Source organism: Lissotriton vulgaris, chromosome 4_1 (genome assembly GCF_964263255.1).
Source record: "Lissotriton vulgaris chromosome 4_1, aLisVul1.2, whole genome shotgun sequence".
NCBI classification, from domain to species: domain Eukaryota; kingdom Metazoa; phylum Chordata; class Amphibia; order Caudata; family Salamandridae; genus Lissotriton; species Lissotriton vulgaris.
The window spans coordinates 1,258,371,542-1,258,393,696 of record NC_141691.1 but is presented as its reverse complement, the minus strand read 5'-3'; the positions used below and the strand labels follow the sequence as shown (position 1 = coordinate 1,258,393,696).

General features: G+C 44.4%; 1 protein-coding gene across 4 annotated transcripts in view; it reads right to left on the bottom strand.

The window, feature by feature from the left end:
* The window catches only part of RIPOR2 (RHO family interacting cell polarization regulator 2), a 622,104-nt gene that overhangs the window by 198,864 nt on the left and 401,085 nt on the right, over positions 1-22,155 (bottom strand). For all 4 annotated transcript variants that reach the window (XM_086965454.1, XM_086965456.1, XM_086965457.1 and 1 more), the window contains exons 9-11: positions 19,139-19,182; positions 18,568-18,693; positions 986-1,134 (exon numbers count right to left, since the gene is read on the bottom strand). In XM_086965454.1, the coding sequence (XP_086821580.1) occupies positions 986-1,134; positions 18,568-18,693; positions 19,139-19,182 (319 nt within the window). The remainder of the gene's footprint in view (positions 1-985; positions 1,135-18,567; positions 18,694-19,138; positions 19,183-22,155) is intronic.

Below are 22,155 nucleotides of genomic sequence, written 5' to 3'. Positions count from 1 at the left end.
ATCCATCCTCAGAGGATTATTATATTAAGGATATATATTGGCGTAGTGGCCCCTGGGGTTTGGTGGCCCTGTGCAGGTGCACAGCTTGCACATGCCTAAGGCCGCCCCTGAGCGCTTCTGAGAGCATGCGCACCCCAACTGCTTGGCATGTTGCCCCTCTTTTCCTTGTTTATGTATAAGGTGTGGGTAAGAAGGGGGAAAATATGTCTGCCCATGAAATAATAGTTCAATACATTGTTATATATTACTAATTTTAAATAAGTGTATGAGGTTTACTGCATGCCAGAGCAGCTTGACAAGCTACATCGCTAGACAACAAGGGAGTTTCCAAAATGCAGCACACCACCAAACTGTGTTTTCTGACACTTCTCTCCGACTTGTTGAGAAACTTCACAACATTTAGGAATAGGCCACTGAAACTGATGGTAAAATTAAACATAACTATTTAGGAACGAACAGAAGGCAATAATGAGGAGACATCATCCAAGTCTGAAAAGTTGGCAATATTTCTTTCCACAGACTTCTAGAATGGTCTCATAGCCGTCAACTACGTTCCGCAGCCAATGACTACATCTATCTCCATTTCTGTATTAAGAAAACTGATTTTAAAACTAAACTTGACACCATTTTTTAATTAAATGTTTTTACATGGTTGTACTGCTGACATCTTTACGGTGCAATGGTCTCGACTTGCTGCCAAGCAGTGGCGACTTTGTCACAATATTCTATTCTTTCTACTTTAGCTGTATTATACGCAAGTATGTCTTAAGACCTGTCAGCGTTTGAAAACAATACCGAGGCAGGAGGTCGGATTTATTCGATTGCAGTAAAGAGTGAGATAGGAGAAGGCAAGTGTCCCTTGGTCTAAAGGGTTGCTCGATTATTCTGTATACTGATCATATATCTAGCTTTACACTTCTCTCATTGTTGTCTGTTTCTACCCACCCATGCATCCAGGTATTCAGTTGCGGAATGAGCTACTTACTACCACGTGACTTCCAGGTTCAGTTTTACAGTCCCCAAGTCGTTTATGTCGACAGCCACCACTTGCGGCCTTGCTGCGAAGAGGTCCTTCGTTTCACAGGTTACGCTTCCCACCAGGATGTGAGTGGCCAGCCCCTTGAGCTCCGTGACCTAGAAGAAAGACAGTCGCATGTGGTAGCCGACATTCTTTGGGTGTGAGCAAGTGAGTGAGGGAATACAGGTAGCACACACACGCTGCAGAGCAAACAGACTCCTGGCATTAGCAGCACACAGGAGGGTAGAAGAAATGGAGAGGACGAATTCTTGATATGTTACCACTGATGAGAAGACCAAGAATCTTACCATAAAATTGTAAGTGCAGAAAATGTCATTTATTAATGGAGTTTTGCCACGTTGGGGTGCATTCAAAGAGGATACATGCTTGGCAGGCCTTTCAAAGTGTTATATCCGAGGCTACTATGGATGGGTTCTACAGATGAGCTACACCTAGTGCTACTGGCAGTGGTAGCTGGACAACTACAAAAATAGTGGGACATAACTACATAACTGAATTGCACCATGCAAGTGTAGTGAGAGCAAATTAACTGAGATGAGATTCATGAGAGAGAACATAATAATTAAAATATTTCCACAAACACTATTAACAGGAGTAAAATAACACTTATCACCCCACAGACTGAACCCATTCCTATCATTTTACATTTTAAAGAGTGCCTGCCATTCATTCAAACTCACGGCAGGTAATCATAGCACAAAAGCTCTTGCTCTACCAAATATCTTAGCCCATCTCATTTTCTGTTTTACTCACGTCCCAATCATTTGAAAATTAAAGATATTCTCCAATTCCCTGGTCATTGTCCCACCACTGTCATGTCCAAACTGCTGAGAGTGCCCATTCCTCCTTTTCCTTGGGCGCACCCATTTACTTCTGACCATTCTTAATTTAATGCAAAAACAACAAGGCATGAATAGAATGCTTGAATTAATATCAGCCACTGGCAATCGCTCAGGCCGCATCCCAATACGTAATTTTTTGCCCACAATTCCACCTCAGATTAGACCCAGCCATGTGCACATTGGTCTTGACCCTACTCCTCATGGGAACCAACCAGCCCGAACTGTTAGGCCAGGTCCTCCCTGAACAGAAACACAAGCAAGTTAGAACCGGTTTTACCCTAGTTAGGGCTCTTCAGCCAGGTATAGCTTGGTTCCAGTGTTATACTGAGCCAGAGAACCACGTTTGGGCAGACCCGGTGCTCTTATGGCAGCAAATGCAGAAACAACGTGATGGATGGAATGCTTAAATTAATCTCAGTCACTGGCAATCTCTCGGGTCCACATCCCAATACATCGTTTTTTGCCCAGTATGCTACCCCAGTTTGGACCCAGCCATATTCAAATCACAGTCTTGACCCTGCTACTCATGTGAACAGTCCAGCCTGAACTGTTAGGCTAGGTCCTTCCTCACCCAGAACACAAGCAACCTAGGGTTGGTTTAACCCTCATTAGGACTCTTCAACCAGGTACAGCTTGGCTCCAGGGGCACATTGAGCCTGGTACCCAAGTCTGGTAAAAAATGATGGATTGGGATGTGGCCTGAGTGATTGCAAGTGGCTGTGATTAATTAAAGCTTAACGAAAAGGGGTAACCCTGTGTCCCTCAGAACCTGGGTATTATTGGTTAAACAAACAAATGGTTCTGTTGGGTAGGACAAATTGCTTTGGAAAATGCTAATACATGCAAATGAAACAAAAAAATGAGAACTCTCTGATACACATGTGCAAATGAGAAATCAATGCTCAAGCAGAAAAAAATAAATAGTATAGCCAGGTATTGAATTCATAAGTATAAGTAGAAGAAATACACAAATTTCATGTTTTTCCACAGCGAGGCAAGGAGGAGGAAAGGGGAGGAGTTAACCCCGGAAGTACTGTCTTGCCACCACTGAGAGAGACAGAACCAGGGGGAGAAGTCAATGACCAGAGGAAGTGAGAAGCCATACGAGGAGTCGAGCACGGAAGGACAGCAGGATGCCGAGCAGAGAGTGGGACGAGAGAACGACGACCGGAGCTGTGACGAAGAGGAAGAAGCTGACGATCACTGGACCTAAGAGTGGTGGGGTCCACCAGAGGAGGCTGAGGAGCGGCCGCAACTCAGGAAAGTTTCGGCGGAGCCGGTGACTGACACTGGTCCTGGGGAAGGCGGGTTGGTTTATACGAGGGAGGCGGGAGAAGAGGGATAACGGGAATGGGGAGGAATAGCACTCTGAAAAGGGGCTCGGACTCGGCAGGCAAGAGCAAACCCTGCCAGCAATTGTGGGCACGATATTCCTTTGTTGTTTCCTGCACCACGTTCTGATCTTCATTTACCCTTTCCCACAGCCCCTCAAGACTTCCTTCACAAAATACCCAAACCGCAAATAATTCCTAGTCATCACCAGGTGTAGGTGACGGGTTTTTGTTTGCCCTGTATTTCCACAGTATCACTAACGGCCTCCATTTGTCTTTCCTCCCTGCGAGCCTCTGGGTAAAGCCAGCACCACGGACGAACTGGAGCACCACCCCTTGAACAAGGTTTTTACAACAGAAGGCGCGGAAACTGCATTTTCCTGTTCCCAACCAGAGAGGGAGAAGCCAGAACTTGAAGTTGATCAACCCACCCCTGTAGTAAAACCAAAGATTTTGTCACCTGATAATAAAGTACCAACCGTTAGACAGTATATTCAGCATCAGCGTTTGTATATCCGACCTGCCCTCCCACACAGGCACAGGAGGATTGGTTTTCCCACTCCTAAGTGCGCAGTAATTGTTTAGTCTGCCCTCTTGGGCACCCAAACCAGTCCTGCGCACTTCCCTGTTCTCCATGGAGAACATGCCCACTCCTCCAGCCCCTGGCTGAGCGCCGTGTCATGGCACTCAGACCAATCACAACGCTGCAATTGCAGCATTGTAACTGGCTTAGGGGAGGGAACCCGGCTGCCTGCTTCCTGTTGGAGGCAGGAGAGCAGAGAAGAGAAGACGAGAGAGCCAGCCTTGAGGTAAGTTTATTAAAAATTTATTTTTTACATTTCGATACCTTCTTTACCCCAGTGTGTCACCCGCAGCACCCCCTGCCACCCGCAAGCCATCTCGGCCGCAACTGCATGAAAACCATACCCATTAGAGAAAACCCAGCAAAATCACCAGTTAGAGTACCTCAATGATCAACATGGTCCTGACTCGGGCATTGCGGCCCACGCTATTGATGAAGTGCAGTGGCAGTTATCTAGGTTGACATGGAGCATTTGTGCTCACCTGTGCTTATTTAATTGGGTTGTTGGTTCAGTTTTTGTCGCTTTACATTAGGTTTAAGTTTTCTTTGCTCGGTGTGGGGAACGTGCACATACAAACTCAGCAGAGTAAATGAACAGGGAAGAGAAAGAATTGAGAATAAGACAGTACCTCAAAATGAGGAGAAAGTCTCCGTCCTTTAGAACGAATTACTTCATTTTTCCTTTTAAAGAACCTTGTTTAAAAGCCTGCAGTGTCATTAAAAGACTCCTCATGACATTTCAGTAATGCCCACAAACTGTATACCTCAGAACCGGGTCTCTTCGGGGAGGCACATCTTGAATGAGACGTGCAGAAATTTCAATGTACCTTTTAACCCGCCTAAATATTACTTCTGCACAAAAGCATTGAAGTGTGGAGTTAAAACTGGACATTCTTTCTGCCCCTTTGTATTCCCCATAGTAACCCTGTTTATAAACTCGATGATGAGAGGTAAAGCCCATTTTCAATGGATTTTTTTCTGCAATAAATGCATGTTAACTTTATTTCTTATCAACATAAACTAAATGGTGACTGGTGAGGAACTGGTGCAATGCAATGCTGCTTTTCGCAATCGTGGAAAACACTTAAAAACTTTCACAAAAGAAACACAAACTAGAAAAAGTAAGGCAGCCCGGTAAAGAAAGGGGAGGGAGGAATTTACTCGAACGTGAATGTGATGGGATTAGCTTTGCAAGTCACTGTGATCACCACCCACACTTCTAAGCTGTCACTGGGTCGCAGCTTCACTTCATGTGTATGTTGTTTTCATAACACGTGCAGTCGGTTACCAGATGTTACAAAATCTTGACGAGTTTTGTGCTCTTGATTCAAAGCTCAGGAAGTCAGGTAACATGCACAAGAGAGCTTTCTCAGATTAAACTGTTCCTCCTAGGCGAATGAAACTCGGCCCTCTTGGCCTTTACATGTAGCCCCCCTGGTGAACAGCAGCATAAGGTGCTGCTTAGTTGCTGAGCACTAATATGTAGATTATTTTTAAATAAACAAGCAAGCATTTTTTACTTGCAAATAAATGCTTGCCCGTTTATTTAGCATTTCTTTAGACCTCCTTACACAATCCCCGATCCACCAAGACCCCCCTACCACCACCCTGCTGGCATCAGTGTGGCACTTGGTCACACCGTAGACCACACTTTGCGGCCCCTAAACAAATGTTTGTAAGTACCCATGTCCTAGACCTTCTCAGGCAGGAGGAGCAGAGGCGCTGGAAGCAAAGGGTGTTGCAGCACCACCGGAAATAACCAAGCTGGAGTTCAGAAGGTGAATGAGCAAAAAAGATGCTTTGAAAGTGTGCTTTTTTGTTATTGTTACATTTGTTGTGCGTTCAAGACCAGAGGCCAAATGTCAAACTATGTCTTCTGAGAAATTGTTGCTGAATCCTTTAACATGGAGATTTGTGTTTACTTTTCATTCTCGAACTACAAAATGCAAGGATTTTGGAACATATCTGCCAATCTAACTGGGTTACAGAGACAGTGAAATGAAAAGCTCTGGTTGTCATTTTTTTTTAAACACAACCATATGTAAATACCTGTAAATAAACTGTACATATATATATATATATATAAATGGATCAAGAGGTAGGACGTTCTGAGTGCGATGAAAACAAAGTTCTTTAATAGGATCAAAACAAATCAAGGCACTCTACTTAGTGATGTGCAAATGATTAATATTAGCTTAACCCCTTCCCTGCTGGGTACATTCCCCCGCTGTGCTGGGGGCAGGGGGGGGCGCGCGCAGCGCTCCCATGCTCATGACGAGCTCAGCTCGTCATGAGCTACAGTGCTCCTGTGCTCATGACGAGCTCAGCTCGTCACGGCCGCACCCGTTTCTTTAGAACGCTCAGCACAGCAGGGGAATTAGCCCAGCGTGCGAGCGTTCTAAAGGCCATGACGAGCTGAGCTCGTCATGAGCACCGGAGCACTGCAGCTCATGACGAGCTGAGCTCGTCATGAGCATGCAAGGGGTTAAACCTGATTTCCGCATATTGTCGTTTGTGTGCTACATAGTTTTATCAGAAAAACTGCATGTCTGTAAAAAATGTAGTAGCCATTTCAATAAAAAATGTGCGGTCTATAAACAATGGTGCGCTACCACACCATTAATTAGTAATATATTTGCGACAGTGTGTTCCACAATGCACCTCTGACTACATACCATTCTGTTAGATTTGGGGGTCTCTAGTTGGCACAGGTAAGTACTTGTGACAAATAGAGACCCTTGCCTCTAGTCAGGGTAAGGGGGTACACTCCTAAAATAACCCCTGCTCACCCCCTTGGTAGCTTGGCACGAGCAGACAGGCTTATCTCAGAGGCAGTGTGTAGAACATTTGTGACCACATACAGTAATCAAGTGACAATACTACAGATGGACACCACACAGTTGTATATTAAAAAAAGTATTTTTTACATAGACTTAACACAAGACCACAAACGACAAAAATCCACAATACTATACTTAAGATGGTAGTTTTAGCTTAGGTCTGTTCAGTTCTTAAAATGCAACACTTTAAGTCAATGTACCTTTCGATGCGTGACGCTTCCATAACAAAAGTGTTGCAGCGATGGAAATGCCGCAAAGTTCAGGTAAAAAGAAATAAAGACGTGAAGATCTTCCAGATGCGGCACGCTTCTCTGATGATGCGAGAAGTTTCGATTCGATGCGTCAGCTGCAGTGGTGACCCCCTTGTTCAGCGATGCGACGGCAACACCCTCGGCTGCGTCACTCTTCTCCGACGTTTGCAAGACGCTTCCGCACAATGCGACAAGTACAGAGGCGACATTCAAGATGCGACGACAGCAGCTCTGACGGCGGCACGCTTCTCCGTGGATGCGAGGCGCTTTTCCTGATGCGGTGCAATACGACAGCTACAGTGGTGACATCCACGATGCGGTGCAGCAGTAGCAACGGCGGCACGCTTCTTCCTCGTTGCAAGACACTTCTCTCGATTCGGTGCAATACGACAGCTACATCGGCGACATCCAAGATGCGACGGCAGCAGCAGCGACAGTGACATGCTTCCTCTTCATTGCGAGACGCTACTCTTGATGCGGTGCAATATGACAGCTACAGTGGCGACATCCAAGATGCGACGGCAGCAGCAGTGACGGCAACGAGCTTCTACCTCTTGAGTCGCGCTTCCAGCTCCTTGCGACACGCAGTCCCTCAGAAGGCCCAAAACAGCAGCAGGCACTTCCCAAGGAACTCCAGGGAGCTGGAGGTTGAAGTCTATTGTCCCTGAAACTTCAGCAGGAGGCAAGCTCTGTTCCAAGCCCTTGGAGCTCTTTACAAGTTGAAAATAAAGTACATAAAGTTCCTTTCTCCTTCTTTGGCAGTCAGACAACCACTGCAGGCCAATCCCCCAAGCAGCACTTCAGATTAGGGATAGTCTCTCCTCAGTTTCTTCAGGTTCCTCTCCTCAGAAAAGGTTTCTTCTTGTTTCTTCAAAAGTGACAAGTCTCAATATTTATACCCCAAAATCCTTTGTCCTCTGAGGGCAGAGGGGTCTTTGCCCAGTCCAAACCAGATTTGGAGCACTCTGTTGACATGACTCCTTCTTTCCTTTCACAGTGCAGGGCAGAAACATCAGACGCCCCACAGGAGGTGGAACCAGCATTGTGGAGGAAAAGCACAGCCCTGGAGCACTCTGTTGACATGATTCCTTCTCTCCTTTCACAGTGCAGGGCAATGACATCAGACACACCACAGGGGGTGGAGCCAGCACTGTGGGGGGCAGGCACAGTCCTATTCAGGTCCCAGGTGCAACTCCTCCCACCCATCTAGATGCAGATCTCTCTATTCACCACTGGGCTGACTGATTCTGTCTCCAGGAATCCCTCAACCCTGTCACTCAAACTCCAGGCAAGGAATGCACAACCTAGCAGAGGCAGGATTTGGATAGTTAGACAAGAAAATACCTACTTTCTAAAAGTGGTATTTTCAAACACAGAATGTTAAAACCAACTTCACTAAAAGATGTATTTTATCATTCTGAGTTCAGGCATACTAAACTCGAATTTCACCATGTTCCCCGAGTCAGTTAGGATTATAAAATGTAATAATCTAACTGCCCATTCTGGACTATGGAGAACAGGTAGCCTTCCAATAGTGAACAAGCATTTACAATGCAATAGGTCTCGCAGTGACAATGTTTTGAGTAAATGACCTTCTAAATGACATTGTTTTTTATACTGTTTATATTTTGTAAAAATGTATTAAAATTATTGTAATGTAAACTGCAAATAGTGTTAAAATTTGTAAATGGAAAAGTTATTAATTGCATTTATATGAGTGCGAGCTATTGGCTTTGTAAATGTTAATGGCTTGTGTCAATGTGAGTTTTGTTTAACAAAATAAATATAATGTATTTGTAATGCTTATAGGATAAAGTTACTGCCAGTGCTCAGCACCAGTGAGACCCGGCCCACTTAAAGCCCTGCCCCCACACATACAACTCCCCCACTGCTTTGTCGTTTCCTATGCTGCTCCCAGATTTTGACAGCTGTCTACCTCTGTCACACAATTAACACTAGCACATCTACGAGTATCGTTCTGCAGAGAGGCCAAGGATTTTATGTGCATGTAGTCTTCACACCTTATGGCCCTCTGTGAGAAACCATGCTGCTTTGGGCCTCAGCTTAAGATATTTCAATTGTGCCCGGTCGTGAATACTTGGCCACAGACTGAATTTGTCAAGACACCTGGAGGCGAACCCCTACCATCCCAAGTTAATCACACTTTAACATGACTAGGTTACAAGCCCAGCTCACGCAGAGAACGGCAAGATCAATCAGGAAACGCAGACAGGGATAAGGAGAGAAACAGAGGTAGAGATGCAGGGCTAGGGAGGGGAGAAGATGAACACATACAGGGTAAAGGAGAGAAACAGAGGTAGAGATGCAGGGCTAAGGAAGGGAGCAGATGAACGCATACAGGGTAAAGGAGAGAAACAGAGGTAGAGATGCAGGGCTAAGGAGGGGAGCAGATGAACGCATACAGGGTAAAGAAGAGAAACAGATGTAGAGATGACGGGTTAAGGAGGGGAGCATAAGTATGCATACAGGGTTAAGGAGAGAAACAGAGGTAGAGATGCAGGGTTAAAGGAGGAAGCATATGCATGAATGCAGGTTTTAGCAAGAAGGCAGGTGCAGCGATGCAGGGTTTGGCAGGGAAGCAGAGGCATGGATGCCGGGTTAACCTAGAACACAGATGCATGGCTGAGGAAGCATATGTAGGGTTTAAGAGAGAAACAGATGTAGGGATAAGGTAGGCACAAGAAGTTGGGATGCAAGATTAAAGAAAGAAGCACATGCAGAGTTGTCATGAAGGTGCTCTGCCCTCCATGGTATAGGTAAAATACTTGTGTGCATGCGACTACAATCAGTTGGGCCCACTTTTACTCAGTTCACAGGCTGACAGATGGCTGTGTCCTGAAGAAACCCACAGAGTGAGACATTGGATCGAAACGTTGACGACACACCATGGATTGTTTATTTACTGTTCAAAATAAACGCCTGAAACAATTTGAAGGATTCCCTCTGTCACCTAATGTGTACTAAGCCTTGGTTTCTTTGTGCACTCATTGTTGATTTTAAAGTCACTTCTTAGTCCTGCACTCTCTGCACTGTTTTGAGCTCCTATTGATCTTTTGTGCTATATGATCACAGAACTTATTTTCTTTCTACAGGGAGAGATTTGTATAGGTTTGCTTTGTGTTTCTATATGTTTATTAGTTCTTGGATGTTGCGGAGATTTCCAACGCTTGTTCACATCTGTCCTATGGAACCGTGGCTTCATGTTCCCATAATCGTTTGTCAGCAGTCGCCTGGCTCCCCAGTGAGTTTATTGAGCAGGGGGGGCGAGGTCCTCCTCTATTTGTTGGGGTGAACCTGCTAACTACCAGAGTCTAGGCGCTACTGTTGAATGTTCGAGCGGAAACATGGGGCTCTGTAACCCAAACCCAGTGACGGGAAAAATAAATTGGTCAAAAGTAATGTCAGACAGAGTAAGGGTACAGCTTTCCACAAGGTGCTAGAACTGATATCAGCAGGGAGCGAGAAAGGGGCAGGAAAGGGAATGAAGGGACAGGAACGTGACATGGAGAAGGAGGAGGTGGGGGTAACAGAGCACAGCACAAAAAGTACGGGGAGGGGGTCCGATGGGAAAAATATGGCATCTGTCACATGGTACAGTCAGGAGACTAACACTGATTAAGGAAAGGGCAAGGAATATGGGAGAACTCGTGTGTGGGGGGGCTGGGGGGTCACTGAAGGGGAACACGGTCCTCTGGTCCTGGGGTCTTCTCCCGAGAAACACAGCTGACAGACACGATGGGGCAGGGTGAGCCGGGCGCCAAACAAATCACATGTAACAAGCAACGCAATGCTGTGACAACGAAGCGCACAAAAGAGCCCGCTGAGGCGGTAGGCGCTTTACAAATGGTGTCACATTCCCATGATCGGTTCTAGACTTAACCGAGACACCCCTCATAGGAGAGAGCTCAGAAAGTTTCATATCAGGCCTGCGATGTTCAGCCAGCCCTACCTGATATCACATCACTAGCGGGGTGGGGCCAAACCTTTACGTGTCGGAATTTCCGCCCCACTTTGCCCCAGGGTCGGGCAGTGCCATTAGAGCCCCCTGATGTTTTTTTTTGGGCTCTATGCAGGCCCGTTTTATGGTCATGTGGGCCAGGTTTGCGAATTTCCCTGATATTGAAATAAAGAGGGCCAGCTTTAGGGCAGTGCGATTGGTGGGGGAGGGGGGGCACTCTGCTTAGCAATAACTTACTATTTCAAAACACCTTCTGCAAAGTTCCTTGTGCATCCAGCTTTCAGGCAGCAATAAAAATGTCAAGATAAAGCTTGTGATTAATGTTCCTGTTATAGAGAGCGATCAGAGTTTTGTCTAGTGGCAGTGTTGACTCGTTATAAAGTAGCGCAGAGGGTTGATGTGCCTGCTGCAAAGAACGCGTACCATACAGATCTGTATTTTATGTGGCCAGCGGAGTGCATTGCTGCCTTAGTCACAGAGATCCTTCTGTTACTGCAGTTCATTAAATGCAACCCTAATGTAGAACAGTGACTGTTAGAAGCTGTTAACAAAGAGCTGTATGCAAACTGCATCAAATAAAGCAGGTTGATCTGTGTTTTCCCCAGTCTTTCATTATCTATTGCTAATGTTGCTAAAAAGAGTTAGTTTGGGTAGATATGCATCCTTATTAGTATAGCCAGCCTTTACAAGCACATTAAAATGAATTAAATGTATGTGAGAGAGGGGGCTATGGAGAGATGAGGGGCACGTTTACCCACCGGTAGTCCTGGAAACAGAGGAGGTGATCATCGGACGCCTAAACTGATTTTCGCACCAGGCGCCACAGCGCTAAAGCTGGCTCTGGAAACAAACCTTGCTTGCTGCAAACACTGATGCATGCAGTGTTCCGAAACACGTGTACAGTGCCTTTACAGGTTCACCACTGCGCCGATTTCCAAATGAAGGTCGCTTTTTATCTACCTCGCTAATGGGGTCGCTTTTATGGTATTGCCTGGGCTGGTTTTCTGCCCCAATCCAACCCTACTTTCTAGCGCTATGGGAAAACAATCACCTGCTTATTTACTGAGTCATCCTCATGCCAGCTGCATGACCTATGCCACCTCCTGCCTTTACTGGCACCAACTCACCTGCCCTCACCCACCCTTGTGATGACTGGCACGACAGGCTGACAGACATGGTTATATTATGGTTTTGTATAGCACAGAGCCCCCAATTCTTGGCGCTTCTAGGCTCCTGGGTAGGGGATGCGTGCACACGTTTGGGGTTGCTATTTGTGGGATTTTGTAGCGATGGGCGGCTGCTGGGGTCAGGAACGGTCACGCCATGGTACGGACCAGGCCCCGGGGACAGTTCCCTTGAGCTGCCACTGATTGGTGTTTTACCGGCCTAGTCAGTATGGTTATGCCCACGCAAATGAAAACGAGTGAAAAATGCAGAAAACCCGGCATTTGTTCACTTTTCACCTATAAACCCAAAACAGCTAAAACAAGAATTAAATCCCTAAAAGGTATGTGAAAGCTAAATTATTTCTTAATAATCATTAAAGCAGACAGATTTGCATAGGAATAGTGGGAATTTTACACTAATCGCTTTTTAGTTATTAGCGACTTGGCCCATCCAGTCCCAACAGTTTAACAAAACAGGTATTTTTTTATGAGAAAGTTGGCAACCACAGTTTCCAAGAGCAGACCACTTGGCGCCCTCGCCTGGTTGGGGGCGGGGGGGGGGGGGGGGTGCGCATATACTATTAATATGTAGCATTGTAGAGCTTTGCAGCGTGGGGACAGCAATATTTGAGCACCTGCGCCAAAAAATACCTCAAGTAAGACTTGCCCAGGGCTAAAATAAATAGATTAAAAATGAACACACAATCCGATGGATGCTATGCGGAATAAGGGCCAAGAGTCGGACTCTAAGCGCCTACTTGGCGCGCCAGTTCTCCAATGCTTTCTCCAGCGTGGCAGTCTGTCAGGGTAACCTGGCTTTTGGCTACGTCCTCTGCATTATTTCATGCAGCATTTGGTTTTACTCTATTTTAAGTTCTTTCTGCATTGCTTTTTCCTATTCATGTTTTCAAATAAGTATATTCTACTCCCTCTGCGGCCAGGCTTCTGAGGGAAAATGTGATGTCAGTCTAGACTCTAGACTAAAGACAGACTTCCGCTCAAACGGTGGCATGAGGGAACCAGCTATGGAATGCGAGTCACCGGGGAGCCGAGACAGGGGGCGCAGATGCAGTTCCTACAGTGTAATAAAAAGCGCGCCTTTGCAGCAAAGACCAGGAAGAGGCTGAAGGTGGGAGGGCAGGAGAGATGCTCTCCCCAGCCACAGTGTCTGCCGGCAGATGCTGGGAGGGGGAGCCCTGCCGGGTGGGTTGGTGTTGAGAGCTGCATTCCCAGTGCCCCCTGCGCCTCGCTCTCCGTGCCTGCTTCAGAGCTTTGGTTAAGAATGTTCTTATCTGCTTGTTAAAATAAACAAGCAGATAAGAAAAGTTCCTTACCACAACCGTAAAGCAGGCCATGGTGTCTGGAGGGGCTGTCTGATAAACGGACAGGGTGGCACCAAATACACTCCTTTTCATTGGGAAGCCAGCATTCACCATAAACGCTGACGCTACCCAATGGAAAGGAGGGGTACAATCTCTTGCAGAAGCGGGGTAGCTTTGCTGCCACGCCCATGCCTCTGCGAGACCTAAAAACGAAAATGGTTGTAATTCACTATTAGGACGTGCCACACACATCAGGGCTTGTCCTACCTTATACTTACAATGCACCCTGCCCTCGGGCCTACCATAGGGGTGTCCGATATGAAGAAAAGAGAAGGTTTAGGGACTGGCAAGTGGGTGCACTTGCCCAGTCAACATGGCAGTGCCAGACTGCACACAAGCTCTGCAATGGCAAGCCTTTGACACACTTTTACAGGCTGCTTCTGTGGGTGGCACAACCAGTGCTGCAAGCCCACCAGCAGCATTTGGTTTACAAGTCCTGGGCACCCTTGGTGCACTGTACTAGAGTCTGACAAGTAAACCAAATCAGCCAATCACGGAATCACTAATTCATGCATTAATTTATAATAGGGAGAGCATGTGCACTTTAGCACTGATCAGCAGTGGTAAAGTGCCCAGAGTCATAAAACCAACAAAAACAGGTCAGAGAAAATACAGGAGGAAGGTAAAAAGTTCAGGGATGACCCTGCAAAAAGGGCCAAGTCCAACACATTCCATTACCACTTTTGGTGAATATTCATGGCTCATTTGCTGTGCTAGTACTTTGTACGAAGCATAGATTTTTCAAAGTCCCTCTATCTTTAGTGATGTAACGCTGATGTCAACACCCTCACTCTGAAAATTGTTCCAGCACCAGTGAGGAGGAGCAGACAGTCATTTAGATAATCTAATCTCAACCCGGTTACAGAGTGGGGTGTCATCATTGAAACTTGCTGATCACACTCCACCTTGACGATGCAGGAAAGGGTAGAGTAACTGCCTCAGAGTGCATGCAGCTCATAAAGACCGGACGGCAGAGAAAAACGCCCTGGTAGTTTGCTATCGGAATTCTAAGAGGAGGAGGAGGTAAGGAAGAGAGGGCACCGGCACTTGGAGGAAATGGGAGGACTGCAAGTGTGTAAGCCCAGCAAATTCTGGTTACAGGGCAGCGCTGCTCACACATGCGCTTTTGCACATTGGGCCTCAAGAAACCACAAGTGACGGTGGCGAAGTCCAAAAGCCCCTATTCGTGAGCTGCAAGTGGTTACTGCCTAGGTGCTTTTACAATTATGCACGGTTTGTATAGAAAATAGATACGATTGCAGAGTTACAGTGGCATTGCATTATGAATTTACGCCACCTTGCAAAAAGTTTACTGTTACTCAGAAGCACTACGTGTAACTGTATTTGATAATGATCAAGTCATATCTTTCACACTAACTGATGTCCACAGCATATATGAACTTCTTAATTTGGCTACTACAGTTTAAAATAGTTTCCTTATTAGACAGTTCAAGTTAAGTGAGGGTTTGTATTGGACCAACGCTTTGCTGTATTGGGCAGACTGAAGACTCAATAAGACGGCGACCAGTACTGCTTAGTCGAACATGAGCCCAAAAGAAGCATGTGATCTTATCTGCATGTGCTTTTGTGTGTTTCTTTCAAACAAAACAAGTATGTGCCAATCCTGGATTTTGGCTTCAGCCCTATTTTCATTTCATCAGACGGATATCAATGTTGCTAAGAAGATCAACCTTGCTCTGTCAACTTCGTGCATGGTACTTTGCATTGCCTGAAGCTGGCTTTGGTGCATGTTCAGGTTTTACGCTAGTTAGGATGCACGACACAGGAGCTATGTGGTATCATAAGGCACTAAGCTATTTTAAATGGTGGCTATGTATCTAGTCAAATTTTCTATTGAACAGATAGGCAACAAAGACGACTTTCCTGACAACAAAAAAATCTACACCTGAAGAACGATAAGTTTTGACACATTTTTGTGCCTAGGAGATATAGTAATATTAGAAGTGCAAAATCGGTTTTGTAACTAAGTTTTGCTATTACATTATTCACCACAGACTAGTCAATAAGCCTAGTTACTGCCCGTTGACTAGTCTATGGTCCAAAGCCACACGTGAGCATGTAAAAGACAGGTTAGAAACAATAATTCATGTTATTGACCTGCTCAAATTAATGTGCCCGTGCTGCCACTCTATACTGCATACTGTTTCCTCTCTGCCGCCAGAAGTTACTCTGCTACTCAATATGATAGTTTGAAACGGGATCCTGCCTGAGAAATTCCATTCTGATTGGCTCCCCATCTCTCAACATTCCATCGCATGTGTTTATGAACATTTTCTGCACTGAAAATGTCATTTCATCGCCTCTTGTCCAAAGCGTTTTCACTATACGTCATGCTAAAGTTTGTGGATTTTTTTAACCCACTGGTCGCCAAAATGCTATCAAAAAGACAGCATAATCCTAAATACCTCCAAGTTAAATCTCGTCCTTAAATTAATGAATAACATTATGAAGAGAGACTTGTTTTTAACCCTTCATGCTGTCAACAGTTTATTTCAAACAGAACACCAAGTGGGGAACCTTCAGTCACTCACTTTAACTTTACTCCAACGCATATCGTTTTCTGAAGAAAAATAAATGTCATTGTGTAATGGTCTTTTTCCGGCAAACACAGAAATATCATGTAACCTCTTATTTGTATAGAACACAATTGTGTCTTACTGAAGCGCTGTGTGGGGAGTGGCTACAAGACAGATATTGTATACGTGGTTTGAAAGGTCCGTGTTTGAATTTGGTGAGATGCCTGAGAAATGTATACATCTTTTATACATGAAGGCCACCTCTGTAAGAGAACTGTAATCCCATCACACGGGCCAGCCGCGGGCGGTGGTGTACCTTGGCCCTCAATGCAAGGAAGGGAAACAGCCTGCCTTGTCACCCAGTTTGGTAGTGAAAACAACAATAAGTGAGAAGCAGTGGGCTCCTTACACTCCTGGTTCTGGTGCTCGTGACCCGGATGCAGTATGCCCCTTATTTATTATGACTAACATATTGTTTTCATATAGATTTCTTCGATAACATATTGTAAACTGCATGCATTGGAAGTGCTCCCCCCTCCACACACACACTACTCCAGGGCCTTCTCCACCCTTCTCAAATAAAAAATAATAAAGATGTGTTAACAATCAAACAGATCATCAGAGTTTTAAATGGGGTACTTTGCTGCAGTGTTCTACGCAGGGAGGCATGGGAGTACTGTAGACCACTTCAACTGAACGACCATGGAACTGTGTACAGAGGTTAAGCTATCAGTCTTTAACACAAATATCAAGATTCATTTGTCTCTCATGTACTATAAAGAGATCAATGAGGGAAAAAAATCACAAAACGAAGTTGAACAATACGGTTATACTCTGGAAACACGGCCACAACCTTAGCCTACAGTTTGGACACACAGGGTTTGAAGGCCAAGAAGAAGTAATTTAGTTGCAATGGCTTTGAGGTAGAACTTCTGCAACAAGCAAAGCCTTTATCTCTCATATGCTCTCAAGAGACCACACCAGGCTTGGACCTTTTACAACCACTTTCCTGAGCTTTAATGACGGATACTTCATTCTCATTAAACTGTAGCCAGAGGCATTTTTTGACCCAGTCCTCCTTTCAGTCGCTTTTTCATGGGTTTACTATCAACCAAGTGGTTCTCAAACCCTTTAAAGAACCAACCCGCCTGGGTCGCTGTATCATGAGGATATGGAGAGTAGCAGCCAAGGTGTGCCATTTTACACACAAATGAATGGGATTGGGATAGCTTAGCAGGTTAAGTACGAGTTGCAGAGACAGTTTCTAACGTGAAGGTCACATGTCCAAATTATGTTAAAGCAACAAAAGGGGAGTTGGTTCCTTTCTGTGGTTCCTAAATTGAAGCACGGGGTGCTTAACGAGATTTGACACCAAAAACTTTTTTCCTCAATGACATGTACCCTAGTTTGTCCCAAAATTATTACATAAACATATTATTCTTAAAATTCATATTTATTAAAAACTTGAGATAGCAGCATGATATAAGTAACAATTTTACATATAAGCAACATATAAAAACATAATCACATTGTATTAGGGTTCAACACATAAAACAAAAATTAAAAGTAGCAAGAATGTCGACGCGTTTCGGTGTTTAAGGCAGATGGTACACCTTCCTCAGGACTACAGTGATCCTGGGGATAGAAAATTCAATTTCTTCCTTTCAAATGACCTGTGACTTTGTGCTTAATGGTTGGGGCGTTGGTTGTCCTTCTGACGCTGGAGACCGGGTTACCAGGGAGGCGGCGTGTGGCTGGAATTACGGAGATAAAAGGAATCAGCTTCAAATACAAAAAAAGAAGCTCTTCGTTTGAATCAGGTTAAAACAAGGGTGAGGAATGAAAGGACGCCCCATCTTACGAATATCCTGAGCCTTCTGAAATTGATACAAAGAAGGACAACCTACGCCCCAACCATTAAGCACAAAGTCACAGGTCATTTGAAAGGAAGAAATTGAATCATAACAGTGGATAAGAATTTTCTATCCCCAGGATTTATGCTGTCATCGCACATTGAATACTGCGCATTATACTGAAGAATTCACTGTAGTCCTGAGGAAGGTGTACCATCTGCCTTAAACACCGAAACGCGTCAACATTCTTGCTACTTTTAATTTTTGTTTTATGTGTTGAACCCTAATACAATGTGATTATGTTTTTATATGTTGCTTATATGTAAAATTGTTACTTATATCATGCTGCTATCTCAAGTTTTTAATAAATATGAATTTTAAGAATAATATGTTTATGTAATAATTTTGGGACAAACTAGGGTACATGTCATTGAGGAAAAAAGTTTTTGGTGTCAAATCTCGTTAAGCACCCCGTGCTTCAATTTAGGAACCACAGAAAGGAACCAACTCCCCTTTTGTTGCTATATTTCCCAGTCCTTTCTGGGTTTGTTTGGGAAAGCTCTCTTTCTTTTTTAACAAATTATGTTAAAGACCACGCATCCTTTCCTCCTTTCTTTGGCGTTTGATGAAAACAGTAACATTTATTGAAAGAGAACTAATATCAATTAGGAACCACACATTTTAGTTAGCCAACTTTTTTAAATCTTGCAAGCTACTTCACTAAGTGTCATCTCAAAATGAGCAACCGACAAATGAATATTTACCTTAATGGAAATGAGTCCATTAATGAGTGCAAGAAAGAACATTTCATCTCCATCCCAGCTTTGCTTGCCATTGACTTCTATCTTGCCTTTCAGTTTCCAGCGCTGGCGACCAATTCTCATGAAAATCTAGGGATGAGAAATCCTTTTTAGTCAACCAGACATTTTCCACCTTTCACCAAACACAGTCTTGATACAAAATGAAGCTGGATTATCTTTTCTGCACATACACACACACACACACACACACACACACACACACACACACACACACACACACACACACACACACTCGGTCAGTATTTTGATTTGTAATTCAAGCGTACATCCCAGTGTGCAGTGTAAAGCAGCACTATATTTGAGTTACCAGGTCATCATTACATGCAGGCATGAGAGCTTATATTTCCCCACATACCATGGTTCATTCTATTCTTGTTATATTACTCAAGACTTCACCTGGTACTTGGAACTAAACTTAGGTGCACAATTGGGTTACGATTCGGGAGCAGAGACTCTGGATCCACTCAGTTGTGTGGTTAGAATTTTCAAAGATAAGCACTGAGATACCACTCACCTCGTACTGATCTCCTGGACAGAGACGAGCAAATCCAGCCAGCCCTGTAAGCAAAGAAAGTTTGAATTTATTTTGAGAAGAATCCTTGGTTTTCAACACTGTAGAGGACTGAGAGGCAGAGCTAGCAAACCCACAACACCATACTCTCCAACCAAAGGTTAGTTCTATATTTTAACATGATCTTTGACAACAGGCGAGGATGAAATGCTTTTACTGATTTGCAAAGCAGATTGAATGACGATATGCATAAAAGCAAACACATTATTTAAGATCACCACTTTGTATGCGAATACCATGATGGATGTTGTATGTTTAGCAAGTAAACGGTTACTCTATGCTCAATCGTTGATTGTTGGTACATATCGACTTGTATTTCCTTAAAAATAAACTTAACTTAGTTTAAAAAAGTGTAATATCTTTTTTGGGGTTGATGACATGTAATCAGAAGAATGCATTAAGCTAATCACAAAACCCTTACAACCAACTATTAAAAATACCAACTTGGTAGACTGGGCTGATGAAAGTCAGCTCTGCTGAAAAGTCATATTTTCAATAAAAAACTAGAATGGACAAAAATGATCTTTTAACAAAAAATACAGCAAAGTTAGTATTTCGTTGTTAATGGTATGGTGGAGGGAAGGTGTACAGTATTTGGTGATTTGTTTTCGGGAGGCACCTTCCTGACATTTGCGGAAGCGCTAATTCAGCAACAACAATGTTCACAAGGAACTCATTTTGCATTCGAATGACAACTTAGTGCAGTAATTAACGTAACCTGCTTGATTTAAACCAAACTGTTAAACAATAATAGAGTAATGCCCTAGTTCAATAAGGCACATCAATATCTAGTTTACGTTACAACCCATATGACAATGATGTTTTTCTTCCTCACTTTAGCCAAAGTGAGTGTTATTTATTATTGCACAGTATCTTAAGAACAAATACATACTGAGGTATAAACAACACACAGTGACCTAACAATGGTGCCATGGGCCCTAATGCAACACGGGTAGTGGGTTCCACGACCTGGTACTCTGTATTGAAAGCCAGATATACATGGGGTACAGTAGGCACTTCACTCCCCTATGGTCCGGTGCCACTGAACCACCTGTTGTAATGGTAGCTACACTTTTGCATCCAGATACATTTAATCTTACAGTATATCTGCACCGTGAATCAGGGCCGGACTGGCCTTAACAGGCATCAGGCGTTATCCCAGGAGGCAGGAAGTGTGAGGGCCATTTTTTTGTTACTGGGGTACGGTCTTACAGCGTTTCTGCAAGATCAGCCCATATTATCAAAAGCAGCAATGCTTCACACTTGCACCCCCATCGTCCCCCCTTCCTCCGGTGGTGGTTGGGTGGGCTGGTCCTACAAAATTGCCGGGGCTGCTTTGGGTGCCCAGTCCGGTCCTGCCCTCCGTTCTGTCGTAGAAACTATTCTATATCCAATTCATCCCTAAATATATGCCATAATGTGTCCCTAAAAGCTTCAGTTTCTCCCCCTGCTGCTTCTGTCAGACCCCTCTCGCCTCAGGACACTTCTGATAGCCTGTACTTTATTCAAACATTGAAGTGCTTCAGAGAGCTTCCATTGTAAAGCTATCGTGCAGTTTGATGGCACCCACTGCAGGGCCAGGAACCATGCTGCCAGGAACTCCTTCCAGCATACCTATCAGATTACCTGTGCTGAAATGATTATGAACTGAAAAAAAAGAGATTGGGTGAATCCGTCACTTTAACAAGTCCGGGCCTACGCGTGCCGTGCAGGTACCAACATGCAGAAAGTAAACACTGGCGCTAACTCACACACAAAGTAGATGCAGGAGCGTTGTTATGGCGGGAAAATATACTACAATGAAGCAGCAGAAATCTTTTAGTCATCCCAGCCCATGCAGACCTCGTGGACAACTGCCCACGTAAGCAAGGCTCCTTCTGCTGCACTAAATGCAAGTAGAGGTGGCCAATAACATGCCCCGAGTCGAGTTTAGGAAAAGTAACCAAACTTCTTAACTGAATATTGTTTATTTTCCATAGCAAAGCAGCAGCACGCTACAGTATTTACAGAGAAGAGTCAAAAGAGGAGATCCCATTATTATTCAGGAACAAGACACATGTACTTTACATGAAGTATACTAAATGTGCAGTGCCAACGAAAGGCATTTTTTCACTCTGACAAGGCACATTTTTGCGCTAGTGCTTTTTAGGTTTTGCCTACTACACAGCAGCTGCGCTGTCTGTTGAGAGATGTATTGGTGGCTTATGGTGGCCTTAGAGTCTGCCCATTGCTTACCACTGGTTAGCTCATTGTCATTCACATTTGCTTTCTCCTTATTCATTAGCATGTTTAGGCTTTCCTTTCTCTTCTTGTGTTTGCCGCATCCGTGGAGAATGGATGCATTAATTGTGTCCTTTCACTTCCCACTTTTCAGGCACTACTTTTGATTGTGTACTATATTAGAGTGCATGTGTTTTCCAAATATTTCCCTTGTATATTTTTCTCCTACCCAGCCTCCATTGTTCCTCTCTCTCACCTATGTGTGCCTCCCCCACATTCCATTCACACCCCTTTGTTTCTCCATGCCATCTCCAAGTTGCCTGTTTACTCCCTCTCCCTACAGCTCCACATTGCTCTCCCTTCACACCCTGTGTACCTTCATCCCCGTTCACACCCCTACCCATGTTGCTACCGTCCCCCAATCCAGTGTCACATCTGCCCTCCTGCGTCCACCTTGTTGCTTCAGTCACCCCTGTTGCTTCTCTTCAACCAACTTTAAACATTTTTCTTTAAACACTTTAAACATTTTTCTTTTTAGTTAGCAATCCTGATTAGATCAGTAACTCACAAGAAAAAAAGCAGCGACACCGGTCGTTTTGTCGTCATGCACATGCATGGTGTGCGCACCTACACAATGATTTTTTGAAGCTTTTTTTTATACACTTTTTAGCCATGCTGTACAGCATCGGGGAAAGTGTGCAGCATGACTAAACACAATTGACAAAGGCAATAGGTCTAAA